The sequence below is a fragment of the Clinocottus analis genome, unplaced genomic scaffold (assembly GCF_023055335.1).
Source record: "Clinocottus analis isolate CAN_PGR_092001 unplaced genomic scaffold, fCliAna1.0.p SCAF_12, whole genome shotgun sequence".
Lineage (NCBI taxonomy): Eukaryota > Metazoa > Chordata > Actinopteri > Perciformes > Cottidae > Clinocottus > Clinocottus analis.
This window is the reverse complement of record NW_027175843.1, coordinates 8272840-8284157: the sequence shown is the minus strand read 5'-3', so window position 1 is coordinate 8284157 and position 11318 is coordinate 8272840. Positions and strand designations below refer to the sequence as shown.

Below are 11318 nucleotides of genomic sequence, written 5' to 3'. Positions count from 1 at the left end.
AATCTTTCATTTATCATGTTCTCCATTGTTTTGCAGATATTCAAAGTTCTATATATTCAAACGCTATAGGTCTATAATTCCATGAGTTGGTGCAATCCTTACCGATCTGTACCTCAGGTTCACGCTCCAATACAGTAGATGGCGGTAGTGTAGCTTTTGTTGGATGGTATCCGCCATACAACTTAAAAGAAGGAGAGTTACTATTTTTTTGCGACAGTGCTGCTCACATTGCGGTAACTGGTTTACGACAACGTCTACGTTCACGGCTCACGTGTGTACAGTCCGCACCATTCCGTCTGTGTGTACTCCAACATGGCTAAAGTCTTTCAAAAGAAAGTGAGTAAAGCGGCTCTCAAGAAGAGCTCCGCGGTAGCAGAGATGAGGCCAGACGTGGTCTCCGACGACGAGGAGGACTTCCACCCAGCAGAGGACGTGCTCAGTAGCGAGGAAGACTGCGACGATGAACGAAAACGTCAAAAGCTGCTGGAAGCCATCAGCGCTCTCGGTGGGAAGAGGAAGAAAAAGCTGGGGGAGAGATCCGAGCCGTCCGTCCAGATATCCGAGTTTTCCGTCAAAGTGGACGGGGAGGGCGACAAAATCGACCTGTCGGACCTCATCGGGACCATGGAAAAAACCTCCGCTGTCCCAGCCAAGACCAAAAAGCAGCTGAAGAGCCTGCAGCGGGGTAAGAAGACCGTCGAGTGCCCTTTAAGCAAGCAGGAGACCGAGAGAATCCAGAGAGATGTAGCATTTCAGAATGCCGCCACATATGTGACCCGGTGGAAAAGCATCGTCAAACAGAACCAGAGGGCCGAGCAGCTGGTCTTCCCCCTGAACCAGGAACCCCTGGGCCCTAAACCCATGGAGAGGGTGGTGAGTGGCTGGAAGGCACAAACTCCGCTGGAGCAGGAGATCTTCGCGGTCCTGTCCGCCAACAAGCAGCCCATCAACGATCCCATCTTGACTCCTGCTGAGGAGGTTTCAATAAGGGCGATGAGCTTGGAGGAGGCTAAGATCCGACGTGCAGAGCTGCAGAAAGCCCGGGCCCTGCAGTCCTACTACGAGGCCAAGGCCCAGAGAGAGCGGAAGATTAAGAGCAAGAAATACCACAAAGTGCAGAACAAGGCGAAGCGTAAAGAGTTCCTGAAGCAGTTCGATGAGATGGTGAAGACTGAGCCGACCGCCGCCTTGGAGGAGTTGAACAAGATCGAGCTGGCCAGGATGCAGGAGAGAATGTCACTGAAGCACCAGAACAGTGGCAAGTGGGCAAAGTCCAAGGCAATCATGGCCAAATACGATGATGGGGCCCGCAAAGCCATGCAGCAGCAGCTGGAGGTAAACAAAGAGCTGACTCAGAAACTAGTGACCTCGCTGAATAATAATAATAATAATGAGGAGGAGGAGGAGGAAGAGGAGGCGGGCGATGTAGAAATGGTTCCTGATCTTGTAAATGATGCAGAGCAAGGACCTGTTTGTTTGAATCCCTGGATGAGAGGGATGCTCTCTGAAGAGCCCACAGACAAAGAGATGAGTATTGCTGTGGATCTCACAGCAGAGGGGCCTACAGTTGAAGAAGAGGAGGAGAATGAGGTTGAGGAAACAGAAGAGGAAGTGCTCCTCAGAGAGTTTGACAGCAGGAGGAAACTGCGTCAGGCTCAGGAGACTTTTACAGCACTGTCAATATCTCTGGACAATGAGGAGAATCAAGCTGCTGGCGCAGCAGCGGCCCCAGATGAGGAAGAGGAGCTCACGGAGTTCACAAGCCTCTTCCTCAGAAGAGCAGACATCCACCAGGAGGCAGAGAAAGCTGAGGCAACTGCAGACGTTCAGCTCGAGGAAGATCTGATCATGGTCAGGACTCTGGAGGACGTGGAGCTTCTCAGTCAGGAGAAGCTAAGCAGTGATGAAGCAACTGCTCCTCCTTATCAGACGTCAAACCCCTCAGAACCACTGTTGTCTGTTCCTCAGCCGGAAGGCAAGAACAGGAAACGGAAGAGGGGGATTGAGCTGAAAGAAGTTCTCACCAAAGGGACAAAGGTCATTCAAGTCCCACTCACTCCAACCATGGAGGACATGGAAGACTCTGAGAAGCTGGACCAGAGCGGGCTCATCAGAGAGGCCTTTGCTGGAGACGACGTCATTACCGACTTCCTTCAGGACAAGAGGAAGCAAGAGGACGTAGGGAAGCCTAAAGTGGTGGACCTGACACTGCCTGGGTGGGGCGAGTGGGCGGGCACGAGCCTCAAGCCGTCCCGCAGCAAACGCAGGAGGTTCGGGATCAAGATGACACCGCCTCCCCCCAGGAAAGACCAACACCTGCCCAGCGTCATCATGACACAAAAGAGAAGCAGCTCCTTCAGCCTCCACCAGGTGAGCTCGCTGCCCTTCCCCTTCCAGAACCATTCGCAGTTCGAGTCCACCATCCGCTCCCCGCTGGGCCGCACCTGGAACACCGAGCAGACCGTTAAAAAGATTAGCAAGCCCAAGGTGGTCACCCAGCTGGGCGCCATCATTGAGCCCATGGCCCGGGAGGAGCTGCTGAAGGACCAGAAGCAGGGCTCCACTGGGAGGACCAGTACTGTGGACCTATGGATCAGGAAACATTAATATTGACTTTAACCCAAGTTGTGACATAATTTCAGCATTTTAATACCTGCAATTATGTATTTGACTGCTTTTCTGGAGCCTATCGTATTGTATATTTGTGATTACGGTATCTTTAATCCAATATATAAAGTGAACTATGTAGGGAAGAATATTTGAAATAAAATCTCTTTGGAGTTAAAGATATGGTTCCAGCCTTGTAAGTAATTATTAACAGCTATTCCTTTTTTGACTGTAGCTGTGTGTAATGTACTGCGGCGTGTTCGTGTACTGTCTACTGTGCCATGTACTGCTGTCAGAATGGAGTGCTTCCCAGTGGCTCATGTAAAATATTTCATTACAACTTCAAAGAGCCAAATGTCCTAAAAGTATTATGCATAAGTACTCATGCGGGATGGCTGCTTTAAGTACATGTTGCTATCAGTCTATATTTTACATTTTTCCAGTGTGATGGATTTGTTTTTGCAGCATTTTCAGGCTGATAGAAGTGCGAATGTCACCTACTTTAATTGGTTGAAAAATAAATGATATGAATATGTATTGTATTAATTGCTCATAGATTTCTGATCCATGATTTTATAATCTAGTAACTACAGCTGTTAGGTCAATGTAGTGGAGAAGAAACATACAGAAGAATAAGGAAATATTAAGTAAAGGTACCTCAAATTGTACCTGTATTTACCAAATACTTGAGTAAATATACTTGGTCACTAAGTGTATTTACCAAATACTTGAGTAAATATACTTGGTGACTAAGTAAGAGAAACATCACAAGAAAAGCAGTTATACTGGAAGGTAATGAATTTGCAAGAGAAGTCAGGACTGATCCGAAACCAAAATATGTGATCTAATTCTCTTCACTGGTTGAAATTGTTTTGTTCTCCAGATGTATATGAACTGGTTGTTGTTCTTCATGGATGCTGGTTTTGAGAAAAAAGAGTTAATAGACAAAGAACAGACTGCATCGAACAGTATTTCAGTGTGATACTGGTATCACAATTATTTTAAATGATAATTAATTCATTAATATTCAGCTGAAACAAGTCCCACAAAAGAAAATTAAACTGCAACTATTTTAATGGTTGATTCATCAATGTTCATGTCATTTTTCAAGAAATATTATATGACTTTCTTTTATATGATAGTAAAATACTTATCTTTGGATTTGATTTCTGACATTTTATAGACCAAAACATAAAACATGAGTTAGTTTATCCAGATCCCACTTGATTCTGGTCCCACTTCCTCTAGCCCAGCTTGAAGCTCCTCTACCCCAGACAGGGAGGAGTCCAGCAGCAGCATTCAGTCTGTGCTGGACTTCCTCCCGTCTTTCTGTGTGGTCTCCATCGTGTAACAGAAAAGCCATTACGGTGGTGAAACCTTCACACATGGGTGAGAGTGCATGCGTTGGCACCTGACATCTCTGTATTTCACCTGATAGACACTCTATTAAAGCGGGGCACTCCGTAATGGACTCTGCATCAGTTCAGGTAATGGTTGTCAGCTTGAGTGGAGAATTCCATTAGAAACCTTATAGTTACTAAATCAGTCATTCTCCATTTTCCTCTCTATCGAACCACCTCTTTGAGTCAATTATACAGCTTCATACAGCTCTCAGCTCTGAAAAGAGAGCTAGTCCTTGGACCGGCTCCTGCCCGCTAGACTGCAACCAGATCAGACAGTGATCCTCACTCACATATCTGAAGGCTGCTGGAGTTGTAAATCAAAGAGCTCGGGTATGAATGGCCTACAACCCCCATGATGGAACATGTTTTTCTCCATAATGCCATTCATGATATCTGCTTAAATATTTGTTCTAGGATGAAGGAGCGTTTATGCCTACCTTATTGGCTGGCCGGGAAGCATCACAGAAGAAAATGCTGACTTTAGGTCTTACAGTGTGGTGTGCACACAAGAAAAGACTGAAGACTAGTTACCTTGCTGTTGTAGTCATCATGCAGTCATTCCAAACTGATAGGCGGACATTAGAGTGAAGTGGAGTCCCATGACAATCTCCCAGTAGCAGTCCAGGTGGCTCACAGGATGGATTCTGACCCATTCCCCTGGGATTCAAGGCCCCACTCCATTCCCACCCTGACAGGTGTAAGATTAACTTAGTTAGGTGCAGAGGCACTCATGCACACCAAATTAAATTAATGGAACAAATTTCCCTCCTAATTAAGATGAAAATACGTGTCAGTTGTAACCTTGCTGAGCACTAATTATGTACAAATGATTTATCATCTGTTTCGTCCTGAATAGCAATGGGCTCACCTCTCCGATAGCCCTGGCTGCCTGTTAAGAGACGGCCCTGATTAACTGTGACAGGTTGTGCTGCGGAGAAGCTGCACATCGGTGGCCAGCCAATCACAGCCGGCCTGAGCTCAGACTCTCCTCCCTTCCATTAACCTACATCAAGTGTGCAGCTGAGCAGCACTGTGCCTGGGCTTTTCTTCTTGTTTCTCTCCCAATGAAAATAAAGTACATTTTAAGAGGAAAGATGGGGAGGGGGTGAAACCTGAACCAGGGATGAGTCCTACGAGACTGGATTAGCATGTGTATCTATACCAGGCTCTCAAACTCCAAAGTGACTAACACAGAATACAGTTAAACTCATACATCTACATGTTATGCCTGGCAGCGGATAATTGCTTGTTGGTGCCCTGGAACCAAAAGCAGCTTGTATAACCCTAGAACCAGCAGGTGGTGCAATAGGTTAGGCCTGCCAAAAGGCACTGGGTACATTCCTGTGGGCCAAAATATCAAAATAAGCCAGGCTGCATTACACAGTTACAGCCTAACTGGGATATTCCATTTTATTTCCTCCTGCCTTGCAAACACAGATATATTCCAATGGGCGAATGCACTGATTAGCATTAGAATTGGAGTCCCTTGTGATGCTAAAGACACACTGGCCAATCTGTAATCATTGTTCCGCAGGCTTGCTCACAGGGGATACAGCCCACTTTGTCATTATCATTCACTGTGCCACACACATGCTGGCAGAGCTTCTGTGCTGCTGCCAGCAACAGGGCATTTGCATTTTCCTCCTTATAATTTCAAGAAATTGTGGAGACAATCATGCTCCACAAATCACTCGGCTCTGTTTCCAGCACCTGAAGATGAGAGATGCCATTCCACCCTGATGGCTGCTGAGACTATATTTCACTTCCACCTTGTGTGACTCTCCTTCTACAATTGTCAGTGTGTGTCGTTCAAATGTCATCATGTACATGTGTCAGCTCCAGCCTCAGGGACCATCTGACTTCCTTTTGTGAGCTGGGCAAATTGTTGTCACAATTAGCTTGTTGGATGTTGTTGTGCTAAATGTCTCGACGGCTGCACAGGGACGTTTCCGTGTTATCCAGCTGCAGGAGAGCATTCCGAGCACAGAGGGAATGTCGAACATTCACGGGAAGAGCGGCCTCCCCCTTCCTGCAACATGCGGTGGCTGTAGATTATTGTAACGTGCAGACTTTATATTCTATTCTCTTTATACTATGAAATGTGCAATTCAAAATATGCCTTTATTTTGAATTTCACATTTTGTCATTGAAACAGTTATATTCTTATCGATGAACATTTAGTTTTAGGACTGATAATGCAGAGTGCTCAGGTTACCCCTAACATGTGACCAATTTACTGGAAAACAAGCGCAGCAGGCATTTTATTTTGTAGCGTCCACATCCTCCTCCCAGTGTTCGCCTCTGCCTGTAGCAGAGAGGGTTGGGGGTTCAGGTGAGAGGCTTGGCAACAGCTTCTCATCATGGCTTTCTGGGGATTGGCGGGTGAGGCAGAGAAGGAGGGGTGAGAGGTTAATTATAGACAACAGAACAACAAAGAGGTCACAGGGCCTATTATTTTGGAGCCGGGACCTGAAACAGTTCAATGGGAATGACATTGATGACTAGGGTCCGGCCCCACCCCTGATTCAGCATACATACCCACAACCCACCCTGCACATGCCATCACTCACATTTATCCTATAGGGGCCAGTGGAACTCAGTGGTCTGATAATGAAAAGGCCTTCAGCGTTCGGCCCCAGCATGATGATCAACTGAATCCTTGGCTGTTCTCTGGCTGTTAGGGGGCCTTGACAACTAATCAAAAGCCCCAATTCCGTCCTCATATCTACCAGTCTTCCTTTATCACTCTAATTATTAGGGTTAAGTAAATCTCCCTGTGACTCACTTAACCATACTATTGTGAGTACACAGGGTTTAGCACCTGCTGAGTCCTCTCATTAGATACAGAAGCATACAATATTCACTCCGGCTGCTGAATCCCATGATGTGAAGTTTTATGTACAAATTGTCCTCAGTGAGGATTTGTTAAGAAAAGTTTTGTTCCAAATGAAAATGGCTTTTTAAGTTTTAAGCTGGGAAAAGGTTTATTAAAGCACAGTGTTTGCTATAATCTATATTTGTGTTAATAAGAACACATTCCATGTGTATTGTCCAAAAACTATTCAAAGCATATCAATGAGCCACACTGTTCGTTGTATGACTTCATTACTATGAACGCACTCACGCACACACTGAACTTTATTGTGATTAAATCACACACACACACACACACACACACACACACACACACACACACACACACACACACACACACACACCAGTGCTAAATACTAAAGCAATACATTCAATTCAATGTATTTTTGTAGCCCAAAATCACAAATGTGCCCCGTGGTTTTCCTCCAGCTGACAACATGCTCTGTCTGTCCTTGAATCTTGCATTGGAAAAGGAAGAATTAAGAGAATTAAGAAACATCAGGAAGAGCAACCCAGGAGGGGGCCCTCTCCCAGGGGACACAATATCGCCACAGTTGACTTTTCTTTAACTCACACAACCCCACTAAATATAAACAGTTTGATAGTAGCTCAGTATATGTTTTCCTCATACAATTGCCAGGTGTTACAATCTAAATGTGTTTCATTTCATTTTAAATACAGACAGGATCATCAGCTTATTCTGAACTTCTATCCGTAGCATGAAAACTAGAGTTAACCATGATAAGCTAACTCTGGGTTCTGGTGGAACTAGAAATGAAACTGTTGCGTCGCCAGATGTAATCCCTGAAGCCACCGTGAGCACCAGGGAAGTGAGGATGAGGAGGGATACTCTGCCTCTTAAACCTAGAACACAAGAGAACATCAAAGTGTTTGGATGAGGAACAACTCAAACATACAGCTGTTTATTTCCTGTGTAAGGAAAACTGAAACCTGCAGTAGCTTAAAAAAAACATTAAAAAGTCACAAATGACAAATTTTGGAAAACTAGCAAACTCATTCACACTCTCGCAATTCATTTTAAGCCTACGCTTTAATATTAAGAAATATTTAGAAATCAAAATTTCAATGTATAACCTTTATTGTTGATGTACACCTGACTTCTAATCACGTGATATTCAGCTTTGTGTAATGTGATTGCATCCTGGTTTTAGACGCTGACCCAATCCCAACCTCCACCCTTACGGACTCACAAACTTTGAGTCCTTGAGGGTTTAGGGGCGTCCCATTGTCAAATTGTGGAGTGCCTGAGGGCTCTGTGACATTTTGAGCCCTTTATGAAACCTTTCCGTAAATCAACATTAGACGCTGACTTTGCCTAAGGGAATTACCCATAATGCATTGCATTGCAAGGTTAAACACGCAGTTCCCAATGGAAGAATGGAGACGTAAAAAAAACAAAACAAAGAGGCACGTGGGCATTTAGCCAGGTAAAATACATTTACAACATTATGAAACATAAAAACACATGAATTAGAGGCAAGCAGAATATATATATATATATATATATATATATATATATATATATATATATATATATATATATATATTTGAACGTCTTCCTCACAAGATGAAAAGTCATTTTTAATTATTTATTTACTTGTTTTTCTCAAAATGAAATGTTTGATGAATGTGTAATATATATGTATATATATTGTACATATATGTACACATGTACACATATGTACATATATATATATATATATATATATATATATATATATATATATATATATATATATATATATATATATATATATATATATATATTGTACATTCATCAAACATTTCATTTTGAGAAAAACAAGTAAATAAATAATTAAAAATGACTTTTCATCTTGTGAGGAAGACGTTCAAACCACTGAATAAAAATAATAAAATAAATACATAATTGTACACAATATGTTTTAATGTAGTCACATGATGTTGCAGTAAAGCGCTGTCCCATTCATATTCACGCCAGCTCAAGCCCTCACAGATTCCCACACTCAACCAGTTAGCAACTGATGTCAGTGAGTCCCTGAGGGTTCAGGGCTTGAGGGTTTAGGGTGGAGGCTGGGATTGGGCTGCTGATTTGTGTTCATTTATCTTTGACAACCGAAAGTAGTCTCAGAAAGGAGAGAAGGCCAAGGGTACATCCCAAGTCCGTTTCCCTCACTTGCGTCCCTTCCTTGTCTCTCAAGGTACATCCCAAGTCTGTAAATTGACGTTTTCTCGCTCCTCGCTCCTCTATTGAACCACAAGTGGTTCTACGCCACCATATTGACGGCCGTCCCAAAGCTCTTGTTCGGTTCAGAGGAGCGAGGATCAAGGAGGGAAGTTGGAGGAGCCATGATCGAGGAGCCCCGAGCAAAGGCGAGCAAACTGAGTAGACTGATTGATGGAGTTTCATACCGGAGTGGAGACGATCACAGAATGAACTCAAGTTATATATTAAAGTGTTTTCTTATTTACCATCTGGTTAAAACACTTTTTACAACATGTACACAAACTGTGTATAAATACTCAATGCAGTTTGTTTAACAGGTAACAGACTACAGAGAACATATCTCCACTCTGACAGGGTGATAACTGTCATTATTATTATTATTATTATTATTATTATTAGTAGTAGTAGTAGTAGTAGTAGTAGTAGTAGTAGTAGTAGTTTAACACTATTAAATCAACTGCAAACATCATACGATCATTTGTAATCAATATTTTAAGTGGATTTTTATTAGAATGTTCACTAAAACCGGGGTAGGAAACAACTCTGTTCCAATGATCATGTTTATGGACACAAACTCCATCAGCTGTTAAGGCGACGGACAGCTGATCAGCTGTGATCAGCTGTCAGTGCTGCAGTCATCAGAAACAGCTTCATGTGACGCTTCAGAGTTGAGGACGGCCCAATCCCAAGCTCCACCCTAAAGCCTCAAACCATGAACCCTCAGGGATTTACTGATGTCCACTGCTGAGTGGTTGAGTGGGAGAGTCTGTGAGGGCTTGAACTGGTGTAAGCATGAATGGGATAATGCCTTGCTGCAACATCACGTGACTTCCATAAAAAATATTGTGTACAATTATGTATTTATTTTTTATTTTTATATTTACTATTTTGAACGCCTTCCTCACAAGATGAGAAGTCATTCTAAATTATTTTTTTACTCGTTTTTGTCGAAACAAAATTTTTGATTAATGTATATATATTTCTGCTTGCATTCCTCTAATTCATGTGTTTTTATGTTTCTTTTTTAATCCATAATATTGTAGTGTAAAGGTATTTTATCGGCTAAATGCCCACGTGCCTCTTTGTTTGCCTGTTTTTTTTTTTACGTCTCCATTCTTCCATTGGGAACTGCGTTTTAACTTCACGTTGCAATGCATTGTGGGTAATTCCCTTAGGAAAAGTCAGCATCTAATGTTGACTTATGGAAAGGGTTCATAAAGGGCTCAAAATGTCTGCCACAGAGCCCTCAGGCACTCCACAATTTTACAATCGGACACCCCTAAACCCTCAAGGACGCAAGTGAGGGAAACGGGTACGCAATTTAGAGACTTGGGATGCACCCTCGGGATGCACCCTGAGTTCCTTCCATCATCCTCCCATCAAGGATGCAAGGAGAGACGCATTGAAACCATCTGAGGAGAAAGGACACGTGTTTTAACAGACATGAGACGTCCTTTCCTCTGAAACGTCATGTGACGCGACGTCGGGTTTTGAGGACTGCTGATCACATCTCATCAGATGTGTGTCTGCTTAAACAGCTGACGGAGTTTGCATCTGAACATGTGATAAGTGTATCGGAGTTGTTTTCTGGGAGTTTTTTGAGCAAACATTCCAATAAAAATGCACCTCAAATATTGATAACAATTATCGTATGTTTTCAGTTGATTTTATGGTTTTGTTTTAAACAACTACTTATAATAATAAACACACAGTTATAATCAGTGCAGAACTTTTTTTCTGTAGTATCACCTGTTTAACAACTACATTTTGTGCACAGAACACAGTATTTTTATACTGTGTTCTGTGCACAGCAAAATCGGAAGTGTGAAATTAACTCCCATAGTGTTAAAATCAACACTCTGCCAGTGTTTATATAATCCACTCGGGTTCAGAGTTAAATTTACACTTTGGATAGTGTTAATATTTTAACTCTTTCATAGTGTTAAAATCTAACACTTACAGTGTTGTCTTATGACACACATGAAAGTGTATTTTTTTTACACTAAATTGTGTTAATATCTAACACAGTGTTGTCTTATGACACATGACAGTGTATTTTTTTTTACACTAAATTGTGTTAATATCTAACACTCACAGTGTTTACTTATGAAATGAATTTTTTTTTTTTACACTGAATTATGTTAATATCTAATACTCACAGTGTTGTCTTATGACACACGAAAGTGCTTTTTAAAAAAATTATTATT

General features: G+C 42.5%; 1 protein-coding gene across 1 annotated transcript; it reads left to right on the top strand.

Annotated features, from left to right (window-relative positions):
* Positions 1-258: 258 nt before the first annotated feature.
* Positions 259-3175, top strand: si:dkey-251i10.3 (uncharacterized protein LOC553498 homolog). Its single transcript, XM_068571964.1, has one exon. The coding sequence runs from the start codon at positions 313-315 to the stop codon at positions 2605-2607; it is 2295 nt and encodes a 764-aa protein (XP_068428065.1). The 5' UTR covers positions 259-312; the 3' UTR covers positions 2608-3175.
* Positions 3176-11318: the final 8143 nt, after the last annotated feature.

Excerpts from the sequence above, each read along its gene's own strand:
- si:dkey-251i10.3 (XM_068571964.1), top strand. The coding sequence starts at position 313 with ATGGCTAAAGTCTTTCAAAAGAAAGTGAGTAAAGCGGCTCTCAAGAAG.